Here is a 15,997-nt window from a genome sequence, read left to right as displayed (position 1 = left end):
TATATTATGTTTGGTTTATTGTAATCTTATAATAGGAAATACTAGGTCAATCTGACAATATTCAAGGTATTTCCATTTGCTAAATTGTAATTTTTTGGAGTGTAATTTTACTCAGGTGTTTTGTACCCTTTCCACCAATACAAATATTCAATCCTCCATAGACCTTGCCAGGGAATCAGTTAGATTTTTTTTGTTGGATTTTTTTTTATTTTTTTATTTTAAAATAAAAACAACTTAAATCATTGTTATGTCTATTTTAAAAAAATGATAAAGTGCATGTGTTGAAGACCTAAGTATGCTTTGCTTTAGTTCTCTGTTGCTAAACTAATCTGGTTGCCCATATAGTCCATTAATCTACTGCATCTTGGATTAAACAAGATCATGAGAAGTGTCGCAGTAGGACCCCAACCTTAAAACAACTGCAGCTGAGTTTAGGATGAGGGCACTGATTTACGTCTGGCAGTAGACACACACACACACACACACACACACACTCAACATGAACTGCACAACCAGAGCATTTACATATGGCTTTAATTAGCGAGGTGTGACTAAAAAGCATACAACTCCATGAATCATTGCAGTGAGTCATTATGTATGGCAGGCTTCATCATTAGGAGAATTCCATACACTGTCATTATAGCCACGATGCAACAACGATCACTAAAATATTCCTATGCTGCATCAATTCAAATAAAGGCAGCACCAAGAAAACAAATTAAGCACTGATGATACCATATTGTGCCCACTTGAAATACTCTATTAACGCTGTTAAGCACTATTAATCATATCATGTGTTCTCAGTCCTTTCTCTTTCTGCTGTTTTTACTCTCTCTAAGTACTGTCCTTCATCTCGCACTAGTGTCACTAACCACACGTTCATGCCCACTCTGCTGGCAATGCTCCAAGCACAGCACACTGTGAGGAAGCTTCTGAAGGTGGGTCAATGGTACACTTTCCCAGCAAAGAATGAGAACGTGCTATTCTCAGCATCACCATAGCCCCAGGTAAAGTGTAGCAAGACATAAGAGGGGTGTGTGTGCATGTGCCTGCGTGCGTGTATGCGTGTGTGAGTGAGTATCTAAGAAAGACAGAACATGAGTGAGAGACAGTGAGAGTTGCTATTGTTCAAGCCTATAGACAATTATCCCTTATTTAGCTAAAGACTCTAACAGTGGGAAATTGGGGAGACGTCATTAGATGAGACATGAAAAGGGAAGCGAGACAAAGACAGAAAGCGAGCAAAAGGGAGAGGCAGGCAGCGTTTTCGCTCCATTCCTTTGCTCTTCTATATTTGCATGAAAATGTCGTTTCAACCTATGAGAAAGAGTCGGAATTTTCTAGGGGATTTGTGATTAATACTCACCGAAGACAGTTCTGGCAGGCACAGATTCCTTATTTATCCAGAAAGACACTTGGGAAAGGATTACTGTCATGATGCATGGGATGTACGTTTGAATCATGAAGTAGCCCATTTTCCGTTTCAAGTGGAAATAGACAGTCATCACGACATATTCACCTGGAAGAGAGCGGCAAACCAGAAGCAGTTTCAACTTAAAAAACATTTACTGTCACAAATTGTCTTCTAATTTTTGTGTACATTGCCATGCACACAGAGACAAGGGAACCCAATATCAACCAATCAAATCATGTCCTTTTGAGGTTCCAGCTATGATTCTGTGAGAAAGATCAGCCTGCTTTACCTGGAACTATGCTACAGTACAGAATTTGTTTCACATTCTCTCTAAAAGTATGTTTGTGACCCAGAAAAGTGTGAAAAGTACTGTATGTTCTTTAAATAGGCACATTGCTATATAATGAGTATTATACAACAGTTCATTCCAGTCCACTAATTTGATTGGTCGAGCTGTGTTCCAAGATTGCTTATATTTCTTATAACTGCACTGGGACATTTCACTGTGTGTATCACTCCACTTGTCTGTGTTTGCCATGTAAAATTCCACTTCTTAGTTGCTACAGTAGTGTTAGTGTCATCGTCAGTGCACATGGCAAATTATATTTTTCAGGAATATAACTTTTGGCTTAAAATATGAAAGCTCATCAGTTCAAGATGAAAAGCAAGAAGGGATGCCAGTTTCACCAGAAGCACCTTTAATAGGAATGTACAAATCAATGTGAGCCAGCTAGCTCATGTGATATAAAGTGAGTGTTTCTTTTTTGGGATCTATTTCCGCAAGTGGAGCAAAAATAAACAGAACTTTTGGCCATTTTGTGTCCGAAATATGACTTACTTAAAATTAATTTCTTGTTTAAAGAACTGTTGTATAAAAGCAATATTGCACTTGCAACCAGTTTTTATACTGAACAAGTATTCAGTATAACCGCACTCTTGCTCATGCAATATTAGTGTTATCAGTAATTCTCTTTGTAAGGTACAGGGAAATTATATTCAAATGAATTCTTGAGAACCTTTAAGAGTAATAGAAAAACCACCAAGCTTTCAACACAAAAGAGACAGCTGTTTGTTGACACAAATCAGGTAATGGATATAAAAAATACAACACATAGGCAGTTCAAATACAATTAAGCACAATCATTGCCATAATAAAGAAATAACTATAGTCTGAAAGGACAGTGTCTCTGTGGGGCTTCACATGTTCTCTCTATGTCTGTGAGGGGTTCCTCCAGGTTCTCTGGTGTCCTGTCAGCTCCCCAAAAAATGTCAGTAGGTGGATAGACCATGCTAAAATGCCCCTAGATGTGAATGCATGTGAAAATGCATGTGTGCAAGGTATCCTGCAATGGACTAGCACCCCATCCAGGGTCTATTCCTGTCCATGGATACACCACAACCCTGACCAGGATAAAGTGATTACTGAAGATGAATGAATGAATATATTTATTGTTGCTCATTTTCACCAAGCTTGCCAATACTGGAGTTGACTGTATATAGAAGTCTAGAAATTATTATTTCCTACCATGAGCCTCATGAAATGGGGCGTTGTTTGGACCATCTGTTTGATGTGAAGCATGCGGTTAGACTGAGGAAAAAAATCCCATCTAAAAGCATTTAAATTCGCCTTTTATTTTTCACTGTTTATTTATTTATAACACGGTGTGCTATCCATTTCTATTTTCCCTCAAACATGTATTCATTTATCAGGCACTTTTATCAAAAGCAAGGTGAGGCAGCACACAATCCAACTGAGGCTTAATGCAATCCAAAAATAAAGCTGAGCCGTTGAGCGTTAAGGGTCTTGCTGAAGGGCCCAGCAGCGGCTTTCTGACCTTCCTGGGATTTAAACTTAGAACTATTCAGTCGCTACCACAAAACCTCAATCTGTGAACAAAATGGAAACCAGAATCATGGATATATAAATCCTGCATTTAAGCAGAAAGTGGAATTTCTTATCCATACTGAGACATTCACGGTATTTGCTTTTGTCTTTAGTTTTACATGAAATTTCACTGTTCAAATAAATCTTATCCTTACCTACATGCCCCAACTATGGAAGCCCATTTCCACCGTAGTTGAGTAAAAAACATGATTCTGTAAGTCATAATAATGAGAGACTTTTTCATAATTATGACTAACATCACATAATAATGAGAAACTTTCTCGTAATAATGACTAACATCTCCTTATTACAAGAAAGTTTCTCATTATTATGAGAAAGTGTCTCATTATTGTGAGATGTTAAGACATTATTATGAGAAAGTGTCTCATTTTTATGAGATGTTAAGACATTATTATGAGAAAGTGTCTCATTATTGTGAGAAAGTTTCTCATTATTATGAGAAAGTGTCTCATTATTGTGAGAAAGTTTCTCATTATTATGAGAAAGTGTCAATTTTTTTTGAGATGTTAAGTCATTATTGCGAGATGTTAAGTCATTATTATGACAAAGTGTCTCATTATTACGAGAAAGTTTCTCATTATTATGAGAAAGTGTCTCATTTTTATGAGACGTTAAGTCATTATTATGAGAAAGTGTCTCATTATTACGAGAAAGTTTCTCATTATTATGAGAAAGTGTCTCATTATCATGAGATGTTAAGTCATTATTGCGAGATGTTAAGTCATTATTACGAGAAAGTTTCTCATTATTGCGAGAAGGTTTCTCATGATTGCGAGAAAGTTTCTCATTATTGTGAGATGTTAAGTCACTGTTATGACAAAGTTTCTCATTATTGTGGGATGTTAAGTCATTATTATGAGAAAGTTTCTCATTATTGTGAGATGTTAAGTCATTATTACGAGAAAGTTTAATCAACTGTGGCAGAAACGGGCTTCCATACCCAACAGTAAAATCCTACAATCCTAAATTATTTAAGTATTATATAATTCACCATGTCAGCTACAAATGATTTGCAAATGATAAGGCAAAGAAATATATAAAATAAATATACAGTATATCTAAGGACATTCATCAAGTGTTATCACCGCTGTAAACATGCTATACAATATTTGTGATTGTATCTGACATATATTTTCTTTCCCTTCCCACTGTGTCCCTACTGATTTTATATAAACCTTCAAGTTATTACTGCATTTAATGCATACAGTAAAGAAACAACTCGAGCTATACTTTTTCTGCAAGAGAAGGTAGTTTGTCATTTTGTTCAAAGGATCTATGTGTGTACCTGTAATAGATTTCACTGTTTCACTGGAGACAGTTTGTCCAATCAGATCATACTGAACAAGGCTGGATGATTCAGGAGGAACTTCCACAGAGTGCTTGGTCCATGTGTAGATCATCTCAGTCTTAGGGTAAGCATCTGGGAAATAACACAGTTATTTTTGAGAAGGATGGTTGGAGCTGGACACAGTGTGTCATGACACTGTGTGTGTGTGTATGTGTGTGTGTGTGTGTGTGTGTGTGTGTGTGTGTGTTTGTGTGTGTGTGTGTGTGAGGTTAGGAAAGTCAAGAGGAAAAAAAAAAAAAGAAAAAAAACCCCAAACGTGTCAAAAAAGTGCTGATCTGTTGCGATGTCACATCGTTATTTTGAAATAAAAGTTATTTTGAGAGCGGTGGTTGAGCTTGGACATGGAGTGTGTGTCAGTAACAAATGGAAAGTGCACAGAGACGAATGAAGAAGTAAGAAATGATGTTTAAATGTCTGAGATGATGTGAGTGAGGTATAGATAGGTAGAGCATGGAATGGTGTGTGTGTATATACATATATACATATATGTATATATATATATATATATATATATATATATATATATATACATACACACACACACACACACACACACGTATATATATATATATATATATATATATATATATATATATATATATATATATATATATATATATATATATATATATCTATATCTCAGAGTGCTAATGTGTTCATGAGAGTTTGGGTTAATTTTGGATAGGACAAGATAGGACACATGTCAGCCCTGTGGGTTCACTGCAGTGTCACAATCTGCATGTCCCTGGTGTGTGTCAGCCAGTGTTCTAACACTGGCAAGGACATCACACTCAGCCACATACACTGTACACTGCAATTACTGCTACACAAACAAGCATGGAATGAGCAATCATAGAAAATCAGGCAGAGCTCAGTAGAGGTGGAATACACCGGAGTATCACTCTATACATCAAGTGCCAAATGATGGGCAGAGTATATGTTCAGGATTTTGTTCTGATAGGCCTGTCTTTCAGCTCCCATTGTCCCAATTCTCCTGTCCTCCTTTGAGACCATCCATCTTTTTCTGTTTCCCCCTCTCTCTCTCTCTCTCTCTCTCTCTCTCTCTCTCTCTCTCTCTCTCTCTCTCTCTCCACAGTAGTGTGAGGTAGAGCTGAGAAAAATCATTGCTGAAGTGGAACGAAACATCCACCAACAGCAAGAGGGGAGTGTGTGAGGTTAATGCAGGTACGAAAGTGTGAGTACAGGAAATAAGGAATTAATGTAAGGAAGGAAAGCATATTAGAAAAATGAGCAAAGAAAAACAGTGACAATTAAAATAACAGAATTATGCAACAGAGGAAAACCAGTGTACAAAACAGAGAGATTGAGAAGGTAGGAGCTGGAATAGGTCTACAATGTCCTGGGGCAAAAATCATTTAAAAAAAACTGTAGTGACCTTGTCGGCTCCACAGGATTCCATCAGCTCCCTGTCTGCCTGCTTTCCCTCAGGCCAAATACAAGAGAGTGAGGTTAACAATTCTCCCAAACCGAGATTAATGAAACCTCCTCTTGAAAAACCAGAACTTGTGTGTCCTCCTCCACAATGTCACAATCTAACGACTTGGGTAGCAGAGGGAGGGGCTCTGAAAAGCCTCTCGCCAGTCAAGCTTTTCTTTTCCCCATCTCCTGGACTGATATTATCTACAAATCTGTCAGCTCGTGAAGATAAAAGCCCCCTGCTGTACACCAACTACAGATTCCTCGATCAGAGATTAGTTTTCCCCTCTGCTTTTTAGCTTTCCTTTTTTGCTGACTGACCACCACAGAGGCAGGTGCTGATAGAGGGATTCTTTGTTCAGATCTAATTTTGCATCTATATACTCTCACAGGAAAAAAAGCAATTAGAGGAGCTGATTCATATTTCTGCATGCGACAAATGGAAGAAGAATTGCAAACGAACATCCCTAAAATTCAGTGCTACTTTGTGTAGAGAAACAAGGCAGTTTGCTTCCACATCACATTAATGCCTCTAAATATGATTCACTGCAAATACAGTCCATTTACTTGCCACCATTCTGAGCAATTTATTAGGGATCGTTGCACTGGTGGGTGTATTTGAGGCAAAACTGGTTGTGCTTGGACAAGTTTGGGTCTTTATCAAGTTTTTATTTTTTTCACTAGTACATTTCCTTCTCCCTCCTTAATTAGCAGCTTCATTCCTTTAATGGTTTGTAGCCTCATAGATATTAAACCACACAGAGATAGCCTGTACCTCAAAAACCAAATTTAGGCTAGGGGTATCTGTCCTAATAATACAAAACCGCATATGAGTATACTAACAGTCAAAACACTATACTGATGAATAGATGGATATATACTGTATATTTCAGTATCTTCATTTTTTTAAAATAGTAATTTAAAATATTTATTTGTGATTAAAATGTATTTCTAATAAGTAGTCTTTACTTAACAAAACAAGTAGCTTTCATTAAGAACTGGCTCAGCCTTTTTGGGAACTTTAGGAAAAACCTCCTGGATGAACCGCCCTCATGAAGCTGGTTCAGAAGGTACCAAGATTTAAGAGATTTAACTGTAAAGAATTGAACGCATGAAGTAGTTTTAATTTTTGTTTAACACTTGCATAATTCCTTATGTTTTAATTTATAGAGCTAACATCTTGTTTACTATTCAACAATAGTAGAATATAGTAAAAAGGAAGAAAACCCTTTTATGATCAGGAGTGTGAAAACTTTTTACTGGTACGGTACATATAAAGTACACTGAAAGTGCCTAATAACAACATTTAAAGTCGTCCATTGGGGTTATTAGGTTCAGCACTACCCACAGTTTAGTGTTTGCTCAGCTATAACAAGTACACCAGTACACCGCATACAATTATTGCCTTGATGCAGGAGCAAGTCTTTAAAGTTTAGAGTCTTTATAATGAGAACTAATTCAGCAGTACTCATCAGTGTTTTTACAAACTGTAATAGGAAAAGTTGTCAGTAACATTAACTTCAGCGCAACCCTACTCCACCAAACTGATCACATTAAGAGAATGAAAAAAACTTACAGCTGCCAAACTTAAGTGGACAGGAATGGCCATCCATAGGAAAATCCACTAGCTTCATTGGACACTCTGCACTGATTGTCAGCCTGTACAGCAACACATAAACATAAACTGACACATATGACACATATGTGACATGGTGACATCCCTCCATAAATAATACATAGCTATCACTTAGTAAGGCAATTGGGAATGAGATCATTAAGTTGTGGAACTGGGATAAAAATTTGTGGCTCTGACTTGAAATGGTGTAGAGTAGTTTACATGCAGGCTATATTATTAGTTACTGGTTGTATATTTTTCATAGAGTAGAATGTTAATATTGCATAAAATTATTCAACAAAAACGATCATTAAACCCTGTATGTATGAGCACTCCAAATGTGGCCACACTTAATCTCATTCTCATGCTTTACTAAGCCTTACTAATCCATGCATTAGGATCTTTCCCCCACACATAAATAAGTCATGGCCATCTAATAGTTTTATTAAGAATAAATGTGACCAGTGATGCTCTACATGTAATAAATTACTGCTATGGAAAATTATTTTAAAATATATATATCCATACACAAAAAAAGTAATTTACCTTCTTGTTAGAAAATTATATTTAATTCAATTCTTTTTCATATGACTAAACCACAGAATAGATTTACAATCTTTACAAATTTATGTCCATCCATCCATTTTCCATACAGCCCTGGATGAGGTGCCAACCCACCGCAGAATCTATCTATGTATATTGTATAATTTTATGCAAGTATTATATAAGTACCTCATGGTGTAAAGGATTGTGCCATTTTTCATTATGCGGAAGAGTTTGTTCGGTGCAGTCATATTATGAGCCACAGATCTTTTTCCGTTCCTGAAGAAGGTATCCGGAGTCCACACTTTGGTCACCATTAGGTTGTTTAGTCGCAAAATCTCGATTGGGCCCTCATACCTCAACCTCCGGTCCTCCCACGTCTGTCGGAAAAACACATCTATTGTGTACTCCTGAAAAAAAAAGAAAGAATCAAAGCAAACAGATGTGAGCTTCCAACCTCAGTGACCAAAAAGCTATTCAGCTACAATTTGTTACTGGAGACCAGTGAAGTATCCCTACAAGGTCACAAATGTTATATTGTATTTATATCAATATTTGTACATTTGATCGACACAAACACCTAAAAATGACCACCCACTCAAAAAGACACTTCCTAAGGATTGGTTCTTATTGATGTTGCATGCATACATACCATTTCCACATCAGATACTGGGCCAAAACTAGTAACGTAGATACCAGTCTTCACCTCAGTCACCGGACCTATTAAAGGATGGACATCATTATTCATTCTGCATGCTAGTCAAATTTAGGACTCTGCTAGAAATTTTACAACCATATACCATCACTGTCCACTTTAATAGGAACATCTGTACTGCTCATTTATGCAGTTATATAATCAGTCAATCATGAGGCAGAAGCACAAAGCATAAAATCATGCAGATGCAGGTCAAGAGCTTCAGTTGATGTTCCCATCAAACAACAGAATGGGGAAAATGTGTGATCTCTGGGACTTTAATCATGGCATGGATGTTGTCCCAGATGGGCTGGTTTGAGTATTTCGGATACTGCTGATCTCCTGAGAATCTGATACACCACAGTTTCTAGAGTTTACACAGAATAGTGCGAAAAACAAAACCTTTGAGTGATCGACAGCTCTGTGGGTGGAAATGCTCACCCAAACAGGACAGTTGAAGAACAGGGGGGAAAAAATCACCAGATCTTTATCTTTATTTATTTTCTATTAAAGTGGAAGATGAGTGTATATTTGGAAAACTTTATTATCCCCAAGGCTTGTGGTTGGCTGAAATAGCTACATTGTCATATTTAGTTGCTGATATTATTTATTATATAAACTAAAACCTCTTCACTAAGGATTACAGAACATGTGATTTGGTTTATAATAAAGTGTACTGGCATTAATACTTTAACTTAATTTTTATCAGGGCAAAATACCCCAAGAACTCTTAATAGATCATTGGGTTTGACTGCTATTTTTTGCATCCCCACTTGATTGCTCTGAAAATGATGATTATGGCTCTGAATCTAACAACAAAACCTGGCATCTACAAAAACAGCTCCTGAAGTTAGTTCTTACATCTCACATCTGTTATCTATCTGAACATGCTTTTGCCATAGCATACTCATTTGGGTTGCAGGCATTATGGTCTGAACTGAATTCAAACATTAAACAAATGGCTACAGAAGGCACACACTGCATCATTACCCTGCCAGTTGAATGTTCTGAGAGAAAACAGATAAGAAGAAGAAGAAGAAAAAAGCTTGGCTGCCAAGTTTCAAGTACCCTCATAGCCAACATTTGCACCTAAATGCAATTTAACTCAAGCCCTTCCAAATACCTCCAACAGAGTCCAAATCTGTCCTGAACATATGACTCCTGATGAGGAGAATCATGCTTCACTTCTCAAACAAAAAAAAAAATGTGTATCTAGTCATCTTTGCAAAAATGTGAAACCTGGTGCTGAATGTTTGCAGTCCTTAAACTTATTGTCAGTACACGGCAAGGGAATCATAAGGATGCAGAAATGCAAATCATGTCTAGTGGTGTACTATCATATTGCGGTTATATCTACACATGGCTATGAATAGTGATTTGCATTGCAATTCTATTAAAAACGTTCATGATCTACGGAACCCCAACTGAACACTATTTAAGAATGTCTGAGACTGGTGTATAACTGGCTAACTCACAGCAGATAGTAAAACATTTATTGTTTGGTTAGAGGATCAACTTCTGAAACATTAGCTGTTGTGTTTCCATGCACATGTTAACAACTGATCTGAATTTCCAAATAGTAGACAGAGAAAATGTACGTTATTGTTTGGCCATTATTGTTTTGTGAATATTTTGAATTAGGTGTAACAATTTTATGTAACCAAAAGACTGCCAGACTGCCAACAGGCATTGAGAGAACACTTTCCTTACAACATAATCATTTATTTAAAAAAAAAAAAAAAAAAAAAAAAAATAATAATAATAGTAATAACAAATAAATAAATAAATAAAATTAATGTTTAAAACATTTGCCATCTTTTTCAGTGCAGGCAAACATAAAACATTTTTCATGATAATTTATTTATTAACATATCTGGCTTGTTTAATATATATATATGTATGTATATATATAAATGATTTTTAACAACTTTTTTCAATACTGGAATGTCAGTGTATTTGTACAAATTCAGAATTCAGAACAGTCAAGCGGCCTGAGCATAGGCTCTTAGATGTGCGCCTGTCAGGTGGAGTTGGGAATGCACTTGCACACTTGTCTAGTGAAGGAGGAAATGCTGCATACAGCAGAGTGAATTCATACAAAAGCTTCATTACACTTTCACCAGTCAACAAGCACTGTACCTTTTCCAGTTTCCAACAGCAACAGAAGCAACAGCAGCTCATTGCAGTTGATATCAAAAAATAGAAGTCTTTAATAAACTGTTATAAATTGTAAACAGAATTTAAGTCTGGTGGACCAGGCCAAAAAAGATCGCTTTAGTACACCAATAACACATCAATAACACTTATGTTCACTTATTGGAATTTATCTGAAAGGTACAAATGAAAAACTTAAAATCTGGGATTGCATAAGTCGTCTGCCCCATTGCTGTGAAATCCCTCATTATTTCTTTTGGAAAAACATGGTTACAGCTTGCTAATGAGGAGTTACACATCATTAGCACATTCTGTGAGTAGCTGAGTTTATTGCTCTATTTTGCCCCCTAGTGGAGTAACAGAGACTAGCACTTTTTCGAATCTCTCAGTTCGATAACGGTTAGATCATGGATTTAAATTCAGTTGGTGATTAGAACATGTAGTGGGCCAGGACATATGTCTGACACCTCTGGTCTATTCTCTAAGTGGATCATTGTAAGAGTTAAAAAAAAAAAAAAGGTCATTAGGTACATTGACACCAAAACCTGGGGTAAAATCTGTGAACTACTGATGCACACTTAAGTTATGTTTCTCCCATGATAAGTTACGTGTGTGGCATAAATGCATACAAACAATATCTGTACTTATTCTATAAAACACAGGTTCCCAAGAACCTGATTATGGAGTAGTCCCTGTCCTACATGGTGTTTTACCTGGTCTAGCACAATAACTTCAACTCAGAAATAAGCTGATTAGTTGAATCAGGTGTGTTGGGAGGAGGAAAATTGCTGGAAAACACTGTCTGCAAGATAGGGGGTACTCCAGAACCACGGTAAGGAACCTGTGCCTTACTGAGAGTTGAGGGCACTTGGTTTTGTGTAGCACTAGAAGGGATATATTTGTGGATGAGCTAGAGAGGTACAGTAATGACTAATGTGGCACACCTGAGCCTGTTGTCCAAGGTATATTTGAGTATGTATGTGTGGCTGTATGTTATTTATTTATTTATTTAAAAGTTGTACATTACTGACCAACCACTGTGCCAAGGGCTCAAGCAGACTAGAGGTGTGCTTCGGGACAAGGATCCTGCTGGACCCAGCAAAAAATGTCACAGGAATTGTTTTGACTTTCATGCAGACAGGAGTGGGCAGTCAGATATGAAGCTGCATGACATATTTACAGCATCTTTAGTAGACCTATCCTGGTTAGCACTGTTGTGGTTTAAATGACAAATTTATTTATATTTTGAGAAACAGAAGTTCATTGGAAAATATCACGAGTAGGTATAAATTAAAATTATAACTGCAGGAGTGGGTGGGATTGGTCAAGCATGTCTGTGGGAGCTGGAGGGATTAGTCAAAAGTGTATGGAGGTGTGGATGGGATTGGACAAAACTGTCTTTGGGAGCTGGAAGGATTGGTCAAGACAGTCTGTGGAAGCTGGAAGGATTGGTCAAGACTGTCTGTGGGAGCTGGAGGGATTGCTCAAGACTGTCTATGGAAGCTGGAAGGATTGGTCAAGACTGTCTGTATGAGCTGGAGGGATTGGTCAAAAGTGTCAGCAGCCCTGTCTTTTTGTGGGAGCTGGAGGAATTGGTCAAGTGTCTGTGGGTGTGGATAGGATGTCGTGAGTGAGCTGAGTAGAATAATAATAATAATAATAAAAAAACAGTCCCACACCTCTAGGCAGAAGCACAAATAAAAAGCTCTTACATGCTCTTACGCTGTGTGGCCTGGGTAAACTGTGATGCCAAGATTGTTGCAGAGGGAATTAAACAATTCTCAGCCTGATTACATTATAATTATAGTAGGCACCGATCTACACAGTGACCACAGCAGGTCCGAGTTATCAGCTCGGAGTTACACACACCCTCATACACAATAATCACCAGCTGGATCCAAATGAACGCTGAATACATTTATTCAACAATGTAAACTAATTCAGTGCACTTTATTAGAGTTAATTCAACCCTGTATTTGATCATTCAATATACACTGCAAAGGTTTAGGTTCTGCAACACAGGGTGATCATTCAGCAGTAGACTTTACTGTAATGTAAAACAGCTAGCATTCTTCATATAAAAAGGAGGTACCTTAGACACTGGAGGTACGAAAGGAGCAGCATATGAATTTCAGATCAACCTTCTTATTAAACTTTCCTCACTGAACATACTCTCTATCAGACTACTAAAACGTTTTATTTATTTTGATTTATTCATTTTTGATACGTACCGCCGAATCCAGGGCGCAGTCTGCTGTCATAACCCTCCAGAAGTTGGTCTAAGATCTTGGTGAAATTTTCAGGGTATAACTTCTCATCCCTCTTTACCTGACCTGAGATTCTCTTAATGCTGCAAACGACACGCAACAAGACATACGCGTTAGGATGCGCCATCGATCAGCACGCACAGAAAATAGCCATATCATTTTCTGTCCTTTTAGACAGCTAAATCAGTGCCACTGCACTTGAACTTGGCTTCATTTGTGACCCGATCTGGGTACCTTGATGTTAGATTGTGGTGCCAAAACTAGAGACGAGTGCGCAGGGTGTATGGAACTCACCAAGCCGTAACGCACAGAAAGTAGAAGAGTGTGGAGATGTAAGTGGGGCACATTGCAATCACCGTCTCCTTCTTGGCCGAGACCATCTTTTGCATGCCATACTTCAAGCTCCTTCACATATCCAAATGACTTGTCCCAGGGAAAGGTAGCTGGCGAGAAAAAGAGCGCATCCGCGCCAAATGCTCTAATACCATCACCAAAAATGTCTCGATCGCCAATGAAGGGAAAAAAAAAAGCCAAGCAAAGAATCCGTCTAAAGTCCCATCTCTTCACGAGAAATATAAATCCAAAGGTGAAACTCTGTCAGTGTGTAAAACCATCCTCGTACAGAACGGAGATGTTGCAGTGCAAAAAATGGGCTGTGAGTCTGCAGTGCTTCAAGCGCACAGTGAGAAGGAAGGAAGCAGGAAGGAGCGAACTCAGCGCACAGCGTGCGAGATCGGACCGGCTGTTTCTAATCCAGTCAAGGTTTTAAAAGCTTCCTAGTTCATCATAAACCAATCCAAAGTGTAAGTCTGGGGTGCGATGCTTAATATGTCCCAGGCGAAGGCGGGTTTTATAACCCCACTATGACTAAACCATCCCAACTGGGAGTTAAACCGGCCAATCTGGCAACGCCGTTATTAGTTTGGGTGCTGGCGAGGTAGAAGAAGACACGCCATGCCTTGTTACTGCGTGGAAACTTTGACTTCGTGTTAATTGATGTTCACCCATACAAGCAGAGGTGTAAGTGTCAAAGTGAGCCTGCATGTATTAATCAGTGCGTGTTAGAGTAAGTGTTATAGGCACTTTCCTCCAAGGATTGCAATTAATTATTTCTGCAATTTGAAAACAACAACAACAACAACAAACGGTGACTGTGCCACCAAATACACCAAAGCACAAGTCTGGGCATGGAAACAACACCATGAATTTAAATGGGTCACACTTTGTCACAACAATCTCATACACACACAGAGAGACTTACTTTCACAGGTACAGTCACATTGTACAGTAAGTGGGACAAACTGCATGCTGCTTCACAGATTTCAGTTCACCTGAGACAGGACAAAGTCTTCAGAGGTGTGTGTGTGTGTTTGCGTGGATCACTGATCACTGACATGGGAAAAGCAGTATGTCGATGTTCTGTCACCCTTCACTGTTGACTTTGCTATTTGCAAGGCGTACGTGAGTGCCATTTTTAATCCCAGAAATGATAGAGGAAAGTTAATTAACACCTGCAGGCTGAACATGATGTCACATTGGGAAGATTGCAGAAGTGCTATCTATAGTTTCCAGTCAGCTAGGATTTTTTCGACATATACAGTGCATCCGGAAAGTATTCACAGCGCTTCACTTTTTCCACATTTTGTTATGTTACAGCCTTATTCCAAAATGGAATAAATTCATTATTTTCCTCAAAATTCTACAAACAATACCCCATAATGACAACATGAAAGAAGTTTGTTAGAAATCTTTGCAAATTTATTAAAAATAAAAAACAACAAAAAAGCACATGTACATAAGTATTCACAGCCTTTGCTCAATACTTTGTTGAAGCACCTTTGGCACCAATTACAGCCTCAAGTCTTTTTGAGTATGATGCTACAAGCTTGGCACACCTATTTTTGGGCAGTTTCTCCCATTCTTTTTTGCAGGACCTCTCAAGCTCCATCAGGTTGGATAGGGAGCGTCGGTGCACAGCCATTTTCAGATCTCTCAATCGGGTTCAAGTCTGGGCTCTGGCTGGGCCACTCAAGGACATTCACATAGTTGTCCTGTAGCCACTCCTTTGTTATCTTGGCTGTGTGCTTAGGGTCGTTGTCCTGTTGGAAGATGAACCTTCGCCCCAGTCTGAGGTCCAGAGTACTCTGGAACAGGTTTTCATCAAGGATGTCTCTGTACATTGCTGCATTCATCTTTCCCTCAATCCTGACTAGTCTCCCAGTTCCTGCCACTGAAAAACATCCTCACAGCATGATGCTGCCACCACCATGCTTCACTGCATGGTGGTATTGGCCAGGTGATGACTGGTGCCTGGTTACCTCCAGACATGATGCTTGCCATTCAGGCCAAAGTGTTCAATCTTTGTTTCATCAGACCAGAGAATTTTGTTTCTCATGGTCTGAGAGTCCTTCAGGTGCCTTTTGGCAAACTCCAGGCGGGCTGTCATGTGCCTTTTACTGAGGAGTGGCTTCCCTCTGGCCACTCTACCATTCAGGCCTGATTGGTGAAGTGCTGCAGAGATGGTTGTTCTTCTGGAAGGTTCTCCTCTCTCCACAGAGACACGCTGGAGCTCTGTCAGAGTGACCATCGGGTTTTTGGTCACCTCCCTGACTAAGGCCC

The 15,997-nt window shown here is 38.4% G+C and overlaps 1 protein-coding gene across 1 annotated transcript in view; it reads right to left on the bottom strand.

Annotated features, from left to right (window-relative positions):
- Positions 1-14,283, bottom strand: part of gabra4 (gamma-aminobutyric acid type A receptor subunit alpha4) — a 39,741-nt gene extending 25,458 nt beyond the window's left edge. Inside the window, exons 1-7 of the mRNA XM_053630553.1 lie at positions 13,673-14,283; positions 13,343-13,461; positions 8,916-8,983; positions 8,453-8,673; positions 7,682-7,764; positions 4,606-4,740; positions 1,367-1,519 (exon numbers count right to left, since the gene is read on the bottom strand). Of these exons, the coding sequence (XP_053486528.1) occupies positions 1,367-1,519; positions 4,606-4,740; positions 7,682-7,764; positions 8,453-8,673; positions 8,916-8,983; positions 13,343-13,461; positions 13,673-13,767 (874 nt within the window). The 5' untranslated portion in view covers positions 13,768-14,283. The remainder of the gene's footprint in view (positions 1-1,366; positions 1,520-4,605; positions 4,741-7,681; positions 7,765-8,452; positions 8,674-8,915; positions 8,984-13,342; positions 13,462-13,672) is intronic.
- Positions 14,284-15,997: the final 1,714 nt, after the last annotated feature.

Source organism: Ictalurus furcatus, chromosome 8 (genome assembly GCF_023375685.1).
Source record: "Ictalurus furcatus strain D&B chromosome 8, Billie_1.0, whole genome shotgun sequence".
Taxonomy (NCBI): domain Eukaryota; kingdom Metazoa; phylum Chordata; class Actinopteri; order Siluriformes; family Ictaluridae; genus Ictalurus; species Ictalurus furcatus.
Note: the sequence above shows the minus strand (reverse complement) of the source record. Positions and strands in the feature narration are given on the sequence as shown.